At 46.0% G+C, this 17,955-nt stretch overlaps 2 protein-coding genes across 3 annotated transcripts in view; one reads left to right on the top strand and one right to left on the bottom strand.

Annotated features, from left to right (window-relative positions):
• CCDC63 (coiled-coil domain containing 63) overlaps positions 1 to 17,955 on the top strand; it is a 65,229-nt gene that overhangs the window by 41,093 nt on the left and 6,181 nt on the right. Inside the window, exons 11-13 of one of the 2 annotated variants that reach the window (XM_043901854.1) lie at positions 679 to 871; positions 5,083 to 5,286; positions 7,663 to 7,796. In XM_043901854.1, coding sequence (XP_043757789.1) covers positions 679 to 871; positions 5,083 to 5,286; positions 7,663 to 7,796 — 531 coding nt within the window. Of the gene's footprint in view, positions 1 to 678; positions 872 to 5,082; positions 5,287 to 7,662; positions 7,797 to 17,955 lie in introns of those variants that run through there. The other variant, XM_043901853.1, reaches the window with a different exon arrangement.
• Positions 9,114 to 16,919, bottom strand: MYL2 (myosin light chain 2). The gene is made up of 7 exons (XM_043901855.1): positions 16,780 to 16,919; positions 15,416 to 15,505; positions 13,081 to 13,156; positions 11,894 to 11,998; positions 11,253 to 11,331; positions 11,100 to 11,148; positions 9,114 to 9,438 (listed from the first exon to the last, which is right to left on the bottom strand). The coding sequence occupies exons 1-7, from the start codon at positions 16,780 to 16,782 to the stop codon at positions 9,340 to 9,342; spliced, it is 501 nt and encodes a 166-aa protein (XP_043757790.1). The 5' UTR covers positions 16,783 to 16,919; the 3' UTR covers positions 9,114 to 9,339.

The following is a 17,955-nucleotide window of genomic DNA, read 5'->3' as shown; positions in this document are numbered from 1 at the left end:
ATGGGGTCACAAAGAGTAGGACACAACTTAGCGACTGAACAACAGTGTGTGAATGTGTTGGACTGCAATGTAAAATATATTTCTTCCCGTGGGCCTTAATTTTTTAAAAATGAGTCAACAATTTTTAAAAAATGCTGCAATCCAGTAGACATGCAGACACACATACACATAAGTGAAACAAATCTTTACATTAGACAATATCTATCCTCACTACTTCCAGTGCATACTAGTATCTTCTCCTCTCTTCCTTTATTTTCTGATTTATTTTATTTCACTTAAAAAATATGGATTGAGGCCCATTAAATTGTTCTTGCAACCCCTTGTGTGAAAAGTGTTAGTCGCTCAGTTCAGTTCAGTTCAGTTTCTCAGTCGTGTCTGACTCTTTGCGACTCCATGGACTGTAGCCTGCCAGGCTCCTCTGTCCATGAAATTTTCCATGTAAGAATACTGGAGTGGGTTGCCATTCCCTTCTCCAGGGGATCTTCCCGACTCAGGGGTCGAACCTGCGTCTCCTGCACTGCAGGTGGATTCTTTACTGGGTGAGCCAGCAGGAAAGCCCCTTAGAGGTTTGCAAACCTGCAATTGGAGACCCTGGTTTCAGACTCTCACATGTGAGGGCTGAGCCCAGCCAGAGTGGCCACCTGGCTGACCTGGATGGGAACTGGGGGTCTGCCATAGGAGAAACTGAAGAAGACCACGGAGGAGGCAGACATGTACGAGAACAACTACAGGGAGATCAGCAAGACCTTGGAGTATCTCAAGACCTCAGTGGAGAATCTGTTTAAGAAGATAAATTGTGATGCCACCAAGATCCTGGTGCAGTTAGGGGAGACGGGGAAAATCACGGATACCAACCTCCCGCAGTACTTTGGTGAGTCAAGCCCACTAGACTCTTAGCAACCATTTCCAGAGATTTCTATGAGCAGGCACCAGGACTTGCTGTTTTGGAGGTAGTGAGCCTGGTGGTAAAGCCTGTTGGCACTAAAGCCAACCTGCTTGAGTTCAAACCGTGGTTCTACTCTTACTAGCTGTGTGACTTTTGGCAACTGTTTTTTTTTTTTTTTTTTAAACATGGATTTTTGAGTCTGTGTGTTTCATATTTCTTTATTGGCTGTATCGGGTCTTAGTTATGGCAATTGGGATCTTTGTTGTAGCGCTTAGTTGCCCCGTGGCATGTGGGATCCTAGTTCCCCGAACAGGCATCAAACCTGCGTCCCCTGTATTGGAAAGCAGATGCTTAACCACTGGACCATCAGGGAATTTTCTGGGCAATCTTCTGAACCTCTCTGTGCCTCAGTTTTTTCATCTAAAAAATGTTGGGAAGGTTAAATAAATAAGTAGTTCTTAAAGAAGAAGTTACAGGATCATGTGAATAGATACAGAAGGAAATATTTGACAAAATTCAATATCCATTCATAATAAAAAAAAAACTCTCAACAAACTAGAACTAGAAGGAAACTTCCTTGCCTGATAAAAGGCATCTCCAGAAATACCTGCAGCTAACCTCATAGTTAATGATGAAGAAAAGCAATGTTTTTCTTCCAAGATCAGGAACAAGGCAAGGATGTCTGCTCTCACAACTCCTATTCAATATTATGTTGGTGGTTCTTGATAATGCAGTAAGGCAATAAAAGGAAATGAAAAGCATTCAGATTGGGAGGAAAGAAAGAAAGTGCTCAGAGCAGTGCCTGGCATGTAGCAAATGCCTATTAACTGTAATACACATTTCTAGGCCTTGAGCTCTGGAGAGAGAGGGAGATGTACCCACAGAGATCATGCCAGTTTAGAATGAATGACTTCCACTGCTTTTAGAATAGAATCGAAGGTTCTTAATACCATCTGTGCTTGGGAGGTTCCCAAGACGCCTCTCTCCCGTCAGTTTCAGGGATTCACTAGGAGGGCTCCTGGATTCAGCATATCGTTATATTCTCATGGCTATGATTTATTATAGCCACAAGGTACAAAGCAAAATCAGTGAAGGAGAAAGGAGCTTGGGGGAAAGCATGGAGGAAATCAAGAGCAAGCTTCCAAGGGTCGTCTCCCAGGACGTGCGTAATCTCCCCCAGCCATGAGTTGTGACAACACACGTGAAATGGTGTCAACCAGAAAAGCTCATTGGATACTCATCGCTTAGAGTGAGGATGGGGGCTGATCATACAGACACCTCCAGCCTGGCACATATCCCAGTTCCAGACCCCAGAAAGAATAGCAAGTATTTATAGCATAAGCTACATTTTTAAATACACAGATTAAGCATACTGGCATCACTGACCCAGGGGACATGAGTTTGAGCAGACTCTGGGAGACAGTGAAGGACGGGGAAGCCTGGTGTGATTCAGTCCATGGGGTCGCAAAGAGTCGGACATGACTGAGTGACTGAACAACAAAGGCATGATGAGCCTCTCTTAACAGTTAATGGTGAGGGGGACCTTCCTGAAATCCAAGTTCCCTGATACTGTCCAAGGACCAAACTGCTAAGCAACCTTTTCCAAGGAGAGCAGTCGGACTTTGCCATATTAACTCTTTCTTACCTGCAGTCTATCAACTTTTTTATAGCCTGGCCCCTGCTTACATTTTTTAAAAATTCATCTACTTATTATTTATTTTTGGTTGCCCTGGGTCTTCATTGCTGTGTGCAGGCTTCCTCTTGCGGTGAGCAGGGAGCTACTCTTAGTTGCAGTGCACGGGCTTCTCATTGCAATGGCTTCTCTTGTTGTGGGGCACAGGCTCTAGGGTGTTCAGACCCAGTAGTTGTGGTGCACAGGCTGAGTTGCCTCAAGCGTGCAGGATCTTCCCGGACTAGGGATCGAACTGGTGTCTGCTGCATTGGCAGGTGGGTTCTTAACCAGTGGACCACCGGGGAAGTCCCCTTGCTTACACTTTTCATCATCTCTTGTCCTGCTCTTCCTCTTTACTCACCTCCTGTGGCCACACTGTTCTCCTCTTTGTATTTCCAAATCTCTCCCCCAACAAATTCTACCTCAGGGCCTTTGCATGGGGTGTTCCTAGGATACTCATCCCGTACCCAATTCCTCATTCTTAGATCTCAGTTTAAATGTCCTGTCTCCAGCAAGTCCCCCTCCGCTGCTCCATCTGAGGCTGGTCCTGCTGTATCCACTATTATTCACTCTCATCAGTTCAGTTCAGTCACTCAGTTGTGTCTGACTCTTCGTGACCCCATGGACTGCAGCACACCAGGCTTCCTTGTCCATCACCAACTCCCAGAGTTTATTCAAACTCATGTCCATTGAGTCGGTGATGCCATCCAACTATCTCATCCTTTGTTGTCCCCTTCTCCTCCTGCCTTCAATCTTTCCCAGCATCAGGGACTTTTCAAATGAGTCACCTCTTCCCATCAAGTGGCCAAAGTATTGGAGTTTCAGCTTCAATTTATCAGTCCTTCCAATGAATATTCGGTACTGATTTCCTTTAGGATGGACTGGTTGGATCTCCTTGCTGTCCAAGGGACTCTCAAGAGTCTTCTCTAACACCACAGTTCAAAAACATCAATTCTTCAGTGCTCAGCTTTCTTTATGGTCCAATTCTCACATCCATACATGACAACTGGAAAAACCATAGCTCTGACTAGACGGACCTTTGTTGGCAAAGTAATGTTTCTGCTTTTTAATATGCTGTCTAGGTTTGTCTTAGCTTTTCTTCCAAGGAGCAAGCATCTTTTAATTTCGTGGTTGCAGTCACCATCTGCAGTGATTTTGGAGCCCCCCAAAATAAAGTCCCTCATTGTTTCCATTGTTTCCCCATCTATTTACCATGAAGTGATGGGACCAGATGTCATGATCTTAGTTTTCTGAATGTTGAGTTTTAAGCCAACTTTTTCACTCTCCTCTTTCACTTTCATCAAGAGGCTCTTTAGTTCTTAACTTTCTGCCATAAGGGTGGTGTCATCTGCATATCTGAGGTTATTGATATTTCTCCTGGCAATTTTGATTCCAGCTTGTGCTTTATCCAGCCCAGCACTTCTCATGATGTACTCTGCACATAAGTTAAATAAGCAGGGTGACAATACACAGCCTTGACGTACTCCTTTCCCTATTTGGAACCAGCCTGTTGTTCCATGCCCAGTTCTAACTGTTGCTTCCTGACCTGCATACAGATTTCTCAAGAGGCAGGTCAGGTGGTCTGGTACTCACTCTCATAGCAGTTCTATTATTTAATCCCTGCCTAGTTTGTCTCTATATACAGGTAATTCTCATTGTGTGAAGAGAGGAGGTTCTTGAGAACCAATAGCAAGTTTCAGATGTGAATCTTTTTGGTCCCTGATTTTCACAGAGAAGAGAAACGGTATGCGTTATGTGAAATTGAAAAAAAAAATCCAATAGTTACTGAATTTAGATAACAAGCATCTGGATAGTGAGGAGTATGTGTATTTATTTGCTGAACTTGCCTTTCTGTCCATCTTCCCATTCACACTGAAGCTTATGAGCTTCATCAGGACAAGGTTTGCATCTCTGTTATTGTTTATGGTCACTGTTTTCCCTCCATGCATCATGGCGTCTCAGGCACCATGCCTGGTCTGATAAGCATCCAATAATCATTTGTGGAATGAATGAATAAATGAATGAATGAATGAATTATTCTGGTGACTCCATGGGGCCATGAAACACAGTGGGAAGGACAGTTCCCCCAAACTCAGAGCACTGAGGAAAAGATCAGTAGTTTAAGACAGAGTTTGCCCATGGCTCCCAGTTTTTAGTGTTAAAAAAATATTCCTCAACCTTCTTTTTATTATTGTCCCCTATGGAGCCTTTTCAGACATACTTTTCCTAACAGCTCTTCCTTATGGAATTTTCATACAGTTGATATACCATATAACTGTTCATGTTTTTTTATGTATATCCGTGCCTTATACATCAAAGAGTCAGATTGGTTTTGCCTCTCAAGAACCAAATTGTGCTCTCTAGGGAATGAATGATATAAACCAAGAGAAAGCCCTTGTCCTTATAGGCATTCATGACCTGCCTGCTTCCTGTTACTTCCCTTCCTCTCCAGCAGGGAGCGCTACCTCTAGTTCCCCCAGGGCCCAGGTCTCTGGCAAACTTCTTGGTTATGCCTTTTTTCCAGCCATCATTGAGAAGAAGACCAATGACTTGCTGGTGTTAGAATCCTACAAGCGGCTTATGGAAATGGAAGTGACAGAGGCGGAGGTCCAGCCATCCTTCCTCAACCCCTTCTGGGGCGGCTCCGCCCTCCTCAAGCCTGCAGAACCCATCAAGGTCACCCCCCCAGTGTTCTGGGCTGACCCCTTTAGTGACAAGTTGGATGAAGGTGAGTTCTTTTCTTACCTGGAATTTTTTTTCTACAGCATGATGACAAAGCCACAGATTCTGAAGTTTAGTTATCTCAGATACTTTAAAAAATTACAACTACTCTGTGACCATTTCATGAACCTTAAAATAGCCAAAATTTCCAAGTTGGCAAGTTATGAGCAGACGAGATTCTCTGATCCCGTCTCCTACCCTCACCGTATGCTTTTGACTCTCGCTCCACATGTGACCTCCTTTCCCCAACCGCATCTGTGTGCCCCCACCCCATGATTGAAGCAGCTGAGACTTGGTTCACACCAGAGATTAACTGTGGCCCTGCGGGCACAGGCACATTGACCTTCTTTGCTTTTGGAGGCGGAAGCTGGTGGTACTGCTGTTTGCGGGGCTTGAGGGAACTAGCCCTTCTCTCGGAAGGTGGGGGTAAAGTCTGGCCCCACGTGGTGTTTGGTGGGTAGTTTGGCAACATGTTCGGGAAGGTTGAGAAGTGGTTATGTTACTGAGCCAGGTTGCGTTTTTGCAATGCGAAGCAAGCCAGGCCAAGACATGAAGGGTCAGCAGAGAGAGGGTGATTCATTCGCAAGTTCGCAAAGCCAAGGAGAGGGGACGGGGAGACAAATCTCCAAAATCCGCCTCCTGGAAAGCAAGGGGCTCTGGTGTTTATGGGATAAAGACTAAAGATGCCGGGTGATCTGAGGCATGGAGCATGTGGGGGAAGGTGATTGGAAAATGGTGCCCTGATCCTGGTTCTGTATAGGTGTAACTAAGTGTGGGCCTCTGTGTGTTCAAGATGTCATCCAGCAACTCTTGCATGTGCTCAGTGGAAGGATTGTGGTTCTATCCAGGGTTAACCTGCTCAGCTGGAACTAGACACAGCTGGACCCAAGCTCCTAGAAAACAACTCAGGCAGACACGTTGTTTAGGCTACATGTTGCCTGGAGGACAAGCGAGACATTTGTACCAATAATAAAATGATCTTGATTAGTGAAAGCAGGTTACAGGTGAAATGGGCTTAGCTAATAATTACCCTGGGTTTCAGATACATGCATAGAGTCTGTAATCTTGCTTGTGGGGATTGGTCCTTCAGAGAAAAACTTACTCAGGGGTCGAAGGTGGAAGTAGGAGGGCAGCTGAACTGGAAATGACTGAAATGCTCACCCGTTAGAGATTGGTTAAATAAGTTATAGTTCACCCGTGCATGTGATGGAATACTATGCAGCCACTAAAAAGAATGCTGTGGACTGACATGAACTGACATATGTGTATATGGCATCTAGTGACCAGGGATGCTACGTAAAACCTACAGTGCACGAGACAGCCTTTCACAACCTGGTACATAGGAGAGAAAGGCAGAGAGAAAAGGAAGGAGGAGGAGGAGGAAGGGAAGGAAAATATCTTGATTATACATATAAAAATGAAGAGGATGTATATGCTGACTTACAGTGGGTATTTCTGGGTGGTGGGTTGCAGAGAACTTTGTATTTCTGAGTTAATTCTGTCATTGCTTAGAATTTTCTTTTACAGTGACCTTGTGTGATTTGAGTAACCAGAGGGAAAAAATTGGTTTTTAAAAAAGTTCCCCCTCTTCTGTGAGCAGCGTTTCAAGTGTGCAGGTGTGCCAAGAATGGAGGGAGAGAACTGCCAATATGTGTGCATGCAGAGATGCACAGGTGTACACACATCTGCTTGATTTACTCAAGGCAACTGAGACTTAGCAGGAGTGAAAACCAGGGCTGGTGTCAGCCACCTTAGCACAGCTTCCCTTGACCCTTTGAGTTCTTAAACAAGGAGGGTGGCAGAGAACAGTGATTGATAACACTGTCCTCACAAGGTCAGGAATATACAGATGATATCTTCATTTCTGTTCAAGGGAATATTGATAAACATTGGGTTCTCTTAGCCCACTAGCCTCTATGGCTTGCATGTGTGAATTAGAAGAGGGAAGCCCCTCTAGGCAGATTAATTAGGCAAAGCCACCTCTGCTGGATGCATGTAGCTTGGCAATCAAGTGTGTGTGTGGGGGAGTGGGTTTCAGCCCTGCGGAAACAGGTGTCTTTGTGCAGTCTACATCCTGAGCAACTGCACATGGTGGCCCTGTCTTTTTGATATTAAATCCAACTCACCTTCACATCCTCGTCTGGGAGAAAAAGACAGTTATTGTCTGACCATCCCTGAGCAGTGTATCTCTGCCTGTCCTCCCTCTCCCTGAACTTGGAGAATGTTCACACTTCAACCCCCAGTGCTGTGGAGGGTCACCAAACCAGGCTTGGAGTTCCTTGGACAGGGCAAAGAGGCATTAGCCCTGGGAAGGAAGCGCACCCCGCTGCTGTGCTGGATTTGATTTTTGAACTCCTCACACCGAGTCCCGTCTTTGGTGCAGTGGAGCAGCCCCTGGACCACAGCAGCCTTCGGCAAATGGTGCTCAACCACTACACCACAAGAGAGTCTCGAAACAGGGACAGCATACCTGAAAAAGGGGACGAAGTGAAGTCCAAGAAGAAGGTAACAGTCTGAGGCAGCTCTGGCCATTCGTACATAACTAGAGAGAGTAAATGTTTTGTTCTGTAACCCCAGTGCCTCTTCCACACTCATTACTAAGAGACTGGGGCACTGGCAGCTCCCCAGGATGGGGTAGAGGAGCAGGAGTGTGGAGATCCAAAGCTGGCACAGGTGGCAAGAGTGGTGTGAGGTCACCGTGGCCCTTGACTACCCTTGAGATGGTACCCCCCGCATCACGGCTCACCAGGTGAAGTGTAGGGGCCACATGGGAGCCAAAATACTGATTTCACGTCCTCGAACCACATAGGGTGCAGCAGACTCACAGGTGGGAACCGGGAGCTGTGGAGGCCCTGTGTCTATATCTGTGTGTGGGAGGGTCGCATGGGTGAGTGTGTCACTGTAGAGCTGTGTCCAGGATGTCTTGTCCTGAAATACAAACTCCACTTGAGTGCCATGAGCTGGGGCCTCTCCTGGGCCTGGCCTTGTCTCTGCAGGAGCCCCAGGTCACAGGTTCTGGATGTGAGGGGGACATGGGTCATCACAGGGTGTGGATCATGAAGGGTCATCATGGCATGGCGTGGGGGTCCTGAGTCCCTGCCTCTCAGCTGGCTTGAAAGGAACCCCATTTCCCAGCAGGTGATGTCATTGGAGCAGACCCTGAGCTTCTCCTCTGGGGGGGGTCTCTGTTATTGTTCTTGAACCTTAAAGACTCACTCCAGTTCTGGCTCCTCCAACCACCCAGACCCCCTCATTCTCTCTAGGTGACCCCAGCTGCCACTTTGATCCCAGCTTCAGCTCTTTGTTCCCAGTACATCTTTCGCTTTGGCTAGGTTCCAGGTTCTTGGGGTTCCCTTGAAAAATTAGACTACATGACATCTACTCCTCCTTCCTCCTAAAATACATCTGGACTTTCCTTTGGGAATGGCCCCTCCTACCCTCAGGCCATGTAAGGTATGGAAGGGACTGATTTCAACCCCTGCGCGAGGGTTGATCATATGAGCAAGTCTGCTAGTCAGAGTACTGCACCTGTTTCAGGGTTGGTTCAGGTATTGCATAGGCCCTGTTTTGGGATTTGTGTGGAGCTGGTGGAGAGAGAGAGAGAGAGAGAGAAGTGTCCTCTTTCCACTAGAATTGCTGAAGAGATAGACAAGAACCAGGAACTGCTGGTGACCACTGGACCACCAGCAGAGTCCCAAGTCCCTAAAGATCTGTTTTAAGTAAAGAGTCACTAAGATTCAATAATAATGACAGCAGGGCTGTCCCTAACTCATAGACTGCCTTCATGGGAACTAGCAAAGGGTCTTCTTTACTCAAGGACACACCATGAACAAATACACGACCTCCTCTTTATTTGAACACAGGCTCTGGGTGAATTTCCATCTGCCAGCTGTGTGGTCACGTGGTAGCTCTAAGGCACCCAGACTGCAAAGAAGATGGAGGTGGATAAATGAGGCAGCCACATGACCAACTGGCCAGGGTTGGGGGTGGTGCATTACTGGGCAAAATGAGAAGAGGGCAAGGATGCCCCCATCTGCCCACCCAAAAGCAAGCCACTCTCTTAGTCCTTCTCTTCTCCGTGGGTGATGATGTGCACCAGGTTCTTATAGTCCAAGTTGCCAGTCACATCAGGGGGGAAGGCGGCAAACATCTGGTCAATCTGCAATGAACCAGCAAGACATGCTGAGGATCTGGGGGGGAGGGCGGCCCAAGTGGAGAGGCAGCTGGGGCCTGGAGGATATGGGGTGTTATGGGCATCTCTCTCCCTGCCCTCCTGCTTCCTTGCCCTTCCTAACTCTTCCCCAGGTGCTGACCCCAAGGGCCATCCTGCAGGGATGTTCCTAGGTACCCAGCCTGCAATGAGGAAAGCAGGGATTGCAAACTTAATTGTGTGTGCAAAGGGGCGGGCAGGTTATGTAGGCGAGCACAATGGGCCTGGTAGGGACTGTGGTTAAATGGAGAGGTAGTCCGTCTACAGGGATTGTAACTCCTCAGGGCCAGCCATTGTGGCCATGTGGGCAAGGAGGTCAGACTCCTTGAGGAATTAGATTCTTTGAGGGAAATTAGAAATTTAATTTTTTTTTAATGTGTAATTTCTACATTAAAAATATTTTTAGTTTGTTTAGTTGCTAAGTTGTTGTAGTAGTTGTTGCTAAGTTTTGCAACCCTATGCAGTGTGGCCCACCAGGCTCCTCTGTCTACGGGATTTCCCAGGCAAGAATATTGGAGTGGGTTACCATTTCCTTCTCCAGGGGATTTCCTGACTCAGGGATCAAACTCGAGTCTCCTGCATTGGCAGGATTCTTTACCATTGAGCCACCAGGAAGTCCTTAAAGAATATTGGCTAATTATTGTTTTTTTAATTTGGGGTTAATAATAGCTAACACATATTACCTTTTTCACGTATCAGCACTTTATACATTTGAACTCATTTAATCGTCATGTATACTATGAAGTAGATTCTATTATTGTCCCCACTATACAGATGAGGAAATTGAGGCACAGTGAGGTTAAGGAGCTTGTCCGAAGTCATGAAGATGGTGGGAGTTGAAAGGTAGGCTCTTTCAACTGCTTGAATTTTAAGGAGGAAATTCAAATAAAATTTTTAGTAAAATGTGAAACTTCACAGAATCAGGCCTGAGAGGCTGCAAGGGACTATTTTAAATAGATTCATTAAGATTAATTAGCAATGTTGACAAGACAGTTGCTTGTTCATACAGGGCCTTTGATGAATTATTGATAGCAATAGTGCCCCTTCTTCCAGGCACATTACTGCCACCTGCCAGAAAGAGTCTTATGTTCTGATTTTTAGAAAATTATAGCAAGACACTTGACTGCCATCTGCTGGAAAAAACTTGCAACAAATAGATACTCTGCAGTATATATTACTAAGGGCATCCAGGAGGATTGTGCAGTGTACAACCTACACAACGATGCATGGTCACCCTGCATGACACCTTCAGTCCATCAGGAAATTGATGCTGTCACCGGGTCTCAATGTGTTACGAGGAAGGCAGAACCTGGAGTCAGATAGAGGTTTGGATCTAGGACCCGGCATTTCCCATTAGTGTTGTTCTTTTAAGCTAGTAACTTTGCCTCCCTGAGCCTCAGTTTCACCATCTGTAAAACGACCATAGTGCTAGTCACTACCTCACAGGGTGATTGAGAGAATGAAATGAGGTAAGGGCTCAGTAAACGAGAGCAGATTCTCTCTCAGTGTGGGGTCAGGGCTATTTTATGTAAGAGAGTCTGGAGAGGGAGTCCCTAGAAAGGTGAGGCCAGTAACTGGGGTACAGAGGGTGTCTGAAGGGGGCCTGTTACCTCCTCTTTGGAAAACCTCTCCGCCTGCGTGGTCAGCATCTCCTTGACACTGCAGAGAGAGAAACGCAGATATTGCCCCGGCTTTGTGGGGAGGGCTGTGGGGAGAAGCAAGGAACCCCCAGGCCCCCCTCCCACCACTCACATCCCACTCACTAATCAGCCTTGAGCACTCCTTTGCCTTCAGGGTCAAACACTTTGAACGCATTGAGAATGGTCTCCTCGGGGTCTGCTCCTGCAACAGAAAATGGGGTTGATGTGCTATGGGTGGCTAACAATCTTGGGTAAGGAAGAAAGGCCTCACCACTTCTGAGCACCGAGCCTTGGTGTTTTGAAAGCGTGGGCTGAGAATCCAGTTATTTCTGGAGCAAACCCAAGGTCAGGCATGGATCTAGACTTAGAAATACTGGGATTTGAATCCTGACTCCAGCATTTGTTAGCCATGTAGCTTCAGGCAAGTGACTTTCCGTCTCTGAGTCTCAGTTCCCCTTCTGTAGACGAGGATAAGAAGAGAACCTACATCCTAGACTAAGATGATGCATATAATGCATTTAAAGTGCTTTGTATGAGGTCTGGATTAGGATAAACCTTGGAGCACTATTAACTGCTCTTTTTATTCTCTCCCTCTCCTATGTTACCTTGCCTCCATCTGCCAACTCCTGTATGTTTTCCTAGTGCTTTTAATTGATGCCCAAAGATGAAGACACACACAGACACACACACATAGGTGCACAAACCAACACACACAGATATATACATATACAGACATAGATGAACAGAAATACACATGAACTTACCCTTAAGTTTCTCCCCAAACATCTGTAGGAACACAGTAAAGTTAATTGGACCTGGAGCCTCCTTGAGCATTTCATCAATTTCCTCATTTTTCACGTTCACACGCCCTAGAGCAGGAGACAGACACTCAGCGATTCTGAGCTGGGACAGAAACAGCTGTCAGGACACTGGCATTTGTCCTTGTAATCCTACTTCAAGGAATCTTGCCTAGGAATAATCGGAGACAGAGTAGACGGGACCAGAGATTCACGTGAGATGTTCTCAAAAGTGTTATTTATAATAACCAGACAACTGGAAACAACCCAAAGAGGGTTTAGTTATTTTTAAAACTGTGCTTTCAGGACCTGGAATATTTTATACAGATGTTTTAATGTTTTACTCAAATAAGAAATCCTCATATTATAAAATTAGCCCTTCTCACTTGGAGGTGGGAGAGACAGATCAGAATTCGAGGGAACTTTTTCAAATTATAACCGCTCTAACCCACACAGCCTTGGAGATTCTGATATACCTGTCCTAGCCACTGTCACAAGCCCATATAGTACGTTTGTATAAATTAGAAAAAGCCACCCCTTATTGAGATAACTTATGTTTTAAATTAATAATCTACAGTGGCTACAAATGCGAATAGTACTCTGGATAATTGCTCAGTACAAAACCTGCCCAGCTGTTCATGGACCTGAGTTCTGGGGGTAGGAATGGAGGAGGAGGTGACAGATTGGACACTTATATTTTGAAGCAGTTCCATGTACTCATGATCACCCTACTGAGATGTTAAATTTTAAAAGCTGAATCCAAAATAGAATGAGTCTAACTAATAAGCATGCACACACACGAGATGCCTAGGAAAAAAATTAGAGGCTCAGATGTTGAGAGTAGAATATGCCCTAGTGGTCAACATTGTCTACTCCTTTATACGTCTCTGAATTTTCCAAGTTTTCTATTGTAAACTGCCATTGTATTCAAAACCACATAAAAATGATTTTAAAAGAAAAAGATACGTTAAGACACTCAAAGACTAAACACTTCTTTCCTATCCTCTGAAATTTGCCTTAAAGACCAATCTTGGTTGAGCTGTTTCAAAATGACAAGCTCTTGACCTTTTTGATAGCCCCACCTCCTGCCCCTCATGGAGTGGGATAAGAAGACCTTCCTAGCTGGTGCTGGGTGGTGGTGCGGGGTGACGTACCAAGAGCAGCAAAGGTGTCCCTCAGGTCATTCTTGTCGATGAAACCATCCCTGTTTTGATCCATGATGGTGAAGGCCTGCGAAAGGAAGGTGATTGTCTGGTCAGCCCGGGAGAAATTGTGGGGAGGAGTCCCAGCGATTGTGCCAAGGGCTGGGGGAAGTGGGATTCTGGGGTTTTCAAGGAGCATCGAGGGATATTAGGTGTTAGATCTGGAGTTACTACAGGACCCAGCAGTTTCACGCCTCCGTGTATTCCCAAGAGAAATGAGACACGTGACCATACAAACACCTGTGTGTGAACGTCCCCATCAGCACTACTCACAGTAGCTCCAAACTGATAAATGGATAAACAATGTGGTCTCTCCCCACAGTGGAATGTCATTCAATGATAAAAAGGAAATTCCGACACATGCTACAACATGGATGAACCCTGAAACATGATACTAAGTGAAAGAAGCCAGACACAAAAGGCCACATAGAGTACGATTCCATTTCTATGAAGCATTCAGAACAGGCAAATCCTTAGAGACAGAAAATAGATTAGTGGTTGTCAGGGGCTGGGGGGAGGGGGGACTGGGGAGTGACTGCTGATGGGTATGAGGTTTCTTTTGGGGGCGATGAAGATGTTCTAAAATTAGATAAGTGATGATGGTTGCAAAATGCTGTGACTGTATTAAATAACCACTGAATTGTACACTTACTTTAAAAGGCTGAATACATGGTATGTGAATTATAACTTTATCAAGCTGTTGTTGAAAAAATAAATGAGTTAAAGACGAGTCTGCTCACCAACTCGCAAGCCCACATTATCTGTAAAATGAAGCCAGTGATCTTTTCCAGCTGGCTCTGAGGGAAACTCCAAGACCTTTGTGAATGCCCAGGTATTTTACCAATGACGTATCATATCTGCATTTCTTGAGTTCTTTTAACAACTGGTTCCTGAAAGTATTTGCACCCCCAGGTCATGCCCCCAGCAGCTGATCTCATTCCAGAAGGTGGGACAGAGGGAGGGAGAAGGGAGGATGTAGTCTTCTCCGGGGAAGAGACCTATTTCAGGTTCAGATGTGACATTTCATCCCAGGAATTCCTCTCTCCCTGGCAGCCTGTGGGGTGTGATGTTCCTGTGATCTGAATGCTGGTGAGGACAGAAGGGGCAAGTCTTCATGTCCCACTGGAAGCCCCCAGTGGTTTCTCCTTTCATATAAAATACTGTGGCCTCGCCAGCATAGCTTTAGTGTGTTTTCCTCTGAAGGGCCAGGTGAGAGAGTAGATAACTCAGTGTGAGCCATCAGGATGGCTGGAAAATTAATTCAGTGTATCCTGAGTCTGCAGCAGTGGTTTAATTTTACGTAATTGGTACTTAGGTTTGCTTACGAAGGCACATCCCCATAGACTGGGATAGGGTTTCAGACCCAGCTAGCAGTCAACAATCAAGACGGTAAAAATTAATATCTCAGATACTCTCAGATATCTCTGCGACTGGCAGAAATCATATTTGAGATGTTAACACCCAGTGTTGATGGAGATGTGGCAGGAAAGACACCTTCTCCTCTTGGGGCTGATGGGAGTCAGAATGAACACAGGATTTCTGGAGGGCAGCTTGGACCAGTGGTTGTACTTGGTTTTAGTTCCTTTTGTAAAGAAAAAAAAAAATGTTCCTTCGATCCAACTGTTCCGCTTTTAGGAATTTACCCCAAGGAAATAACTAGAGATACAAGCAAAGGGTGTTAATTATAATAGTAAAGCATTCTAAACATAACATCTAACCATAGGAGGCGATTTAAATAAATGATGGAAAATGTTGGTGCTGAATTGCTCAAGGAAAAATAACAGGTACAGATTAGTGTGCATAGAAGATAGTCACTTTGTTTAACAAATACGTGCATAACAAAAACCACTGGCAGGGCATATACCAAAATGTTAACTGATCATCTCTGGGTCATGGAATTATAAGTCAGGTCATTTTTATTCTTCATGCATTTCTGAAATTCATTCCTACATTTTCAACAAGACATAGGCTTTGTTTTGATGATCAGCAAAAGTTAATTTCTTTAAGTCATTCACACACATGTTCAGACCAAATTTGGGGTGTTTTGGGGAGGATAAAGACAAGCTAGGACTTCCTTGCTGGTCCAAGGGTTAAGACTCTGCACTTCTTTGCAAGGGGTGTGAGTTCGATTCCTGGTTGGGGAACTAAGATACCACATGTGGCATGGGACAGCCAACAACAACAGAATGAAAACAAAGACAACATAACTGAAAGGTCCTTGCAGGGAATATGGAATGAGGGAAAGGCTCTTTCTAGCATGTGGGAATCTCCACCCAGCTGCACCCACCTCCTTAAATTCCTGGATCTGGGTCTGTTCAAACATGGAGAACACATTGGAATTGGCTCCCTCTGCTCTCTTCTTGGCTTTCTTAGGTGACTAGAGGGTGAAAAAACACATCAGTTAAAAGAGTCAGAGGCTGGGAATTAGAAAACGAGGTCAGGTTCCATCTCTGGGTAAGCCTCAGCCACTCATCTGTGAAATGTGGGTATGGTGCCGACACTCATCTCAAAAGGGCGGTGCTGGAAAGATAAAAGGACATGGAATAAGACTTCCCAAAATCAGCCTGGTTCTGGTGGATTTTAAGACTGTGGGTCTTGCAGCAACTCCTTTGCAAACTAGGGGAGGTAGAGGTGTGTCTCCAGGGATGGAGGTCAGGCTTTCGGATCAGCCCCAGCAGGACCCAGCTGCTTTTGTTTGATGCATTTCACAAAAAGTTCAGTAATGCACAGAAGGAGAATTGATTGGAGGCGAAAAAAAAGTCAGGCTCACTAAACCATGAAGAATGCGAGATGAAATGACACATTTTCAGGGTGTTAAAACCCAACTGCTCTGTCCCCCTCGATTTTCCCCTGATCCAAATGGCAGCAACATCTCCTCTCTAAATGTTCTGTCCTTGCATCATGCAAACAGAGCGAGGGGAGTGAGTTAACATTTCCCCACCCGCTTCTGACTTGAGTTACAGCAAATGCTTGAACACTGCATATGTTATTGCATTTAGTCCTCATAACTGCTCTGTCAAGTGGATGCTATTATTACCATTGCCATTTTCCCGGGGAGGCAACCGAGGCTCAGAGGGGTTGGGTCATTTACCCAAGGTCACACAGTCACAAAAAGGCAGAGCCAGTGTCGAACTTGGGCAGACTGCCTCCACAGTCTGTGCCCCTAACCACAGCCTCACACTGATCCTGATTTTGGGGGCTTCCTGCTTCCGAAGAGGGACACCTAACTAAACAACAGAGGGAGAGAGGTTTTAAATTTGCAAGTTCAAAAGGTGAAAACAAAAAGATTCTTTTCCCCAGCTGCCTGAACAAGAGAAAAGAATTACAATTTGATCCTTAAAAGCGTTCAATCCCATTTTGCAAGCCCTGGGAGTTATTGATTCCTCAAGAGGTCAGTAGACAAGCCATAAAAAAGCCAACTCTCTTATTTTGTTTTTGCGAGTCCCCGGGAGCTGCTGTTATTTGTGGCTTATCGGGGGCATTGATTGGGGTTCCTCTGTGTGCACGCAGCAAGCAGTGCTTTTTCCTCCAGGATCTGGGGCCCCGGCGAGCTGCCGTGCTCCCCCTCCCCTCTGGTCCTTTGCTTGGAGGTGGTGTCCCCTCCCTGCCACCCAGCATCACTTACCTCCTCCGGGGGCCCTCAGTACTCACCATGGTGGAAAGGACGCAGCAGTACTCCCCCAGAAGAATCCCACAGTCTGCCCGGCTCTCTTCAGCCTGGGAACAATAAATACTTCCTCCCTAAGTTTAAAAATAACCCCATGACCACTTTTGGCAGTGGTAGGTGAGGCGGACACCACCTAAGGCCCCCCCACCCCATGCCGTTCTTCTGAAGTAAGGGCAGCTCAGTCGCCACCCGGTGACACGTGGGGCCCAGAAAGGCATTCAAGGTTAAAGAGGCGGGCGGCTGGTGCACGGGGAGAGATGCTGCTCGCTTGCTGCAGCGCTCGGGCGGTCAGCACTTGTGCTTGTCAATTTTGAGGAGGAAAATGGCGGGGAGAGCAGACTTAAAAATTCTCTTACATTATCAGTCATGGGTTCCACCTCAGGGCCTTTGCACCTGTGGTTTCCTCTGCCTGGAATGCTTTTCCATCTGACATCTGTGAACCTCCGTCCCTCACCTCCTTCAGGTCTTTGCTCACCTTCTCAATGAGACCTCCTCAGCATGCTATTTTAAAAATAACCCTTTAGGGACTTCCCTGGAGGTCCAGTGGTTAAGAATCCTCCTGGCAATGCAGGGGACATGGGTCCGATCCCTGGTCAGGGAACCAAGATTCTGCATGCTGCAGAGCAACTAAGCCTGCTCGCAGCAACTACTGAGCCCATGGGCCACAGCAAGAGAGACAGAGTGCTCCTGTAATTCAAGAGTTTGCGTACTGCGATGAAAGATCCTGCATGATGCGAAGATCTCGAGTGCCACAACTAACCTGATGCAGCCAAATAAATATTTTTTAAAAACAGCCATTGAGCCCCTGCCCTGGAGAGCCCTTTCTCGGTTTGTGTTTCTCCCCAGCATTTACCACTTCCTGAAAGCCTGGCGTGCTGCAGCCCTTGGTGTCACAAAGAGTCAGACACGACTGAGCTAGTAGACAACCACAACATACTGTGCAATTCCCTTATTTTGTTCACTCTCGGTGGGCCGCTCAGGAGGCCCTCACCACACTCTCCTCGGCTCCAAGCTCTTGACTGGCCAGCACACAGCAGCTGCTCAGCGAATCTGTTAACTGGTTGAAGAAAGAACAGCTCTCATCAAGTGCCTGCTGTGTGCCAGGAACTGTGTATACGTTTTGTGCTCCTATTTAAAATCTAATCACCCTGTGTGGGAGA

Source organism: Cervus elaphus, chromosome 5 (assembly GCF_910594005.1).
Source record: "Cervus elaphus chromosome 5, mCerEla1.1, whole genome shotgun sequence".
Classification (NCBI taxonomy): Eukaryota; Metazoa; Chordata; class Mammalia; order Artiodactyla; family Cervidae; genus Cervus; species Cervus elaphus.
Note: the sequence above shows the minus strand (reverse complement) of the source record. Positions and strands in the feature narration are given on the sequence as shown.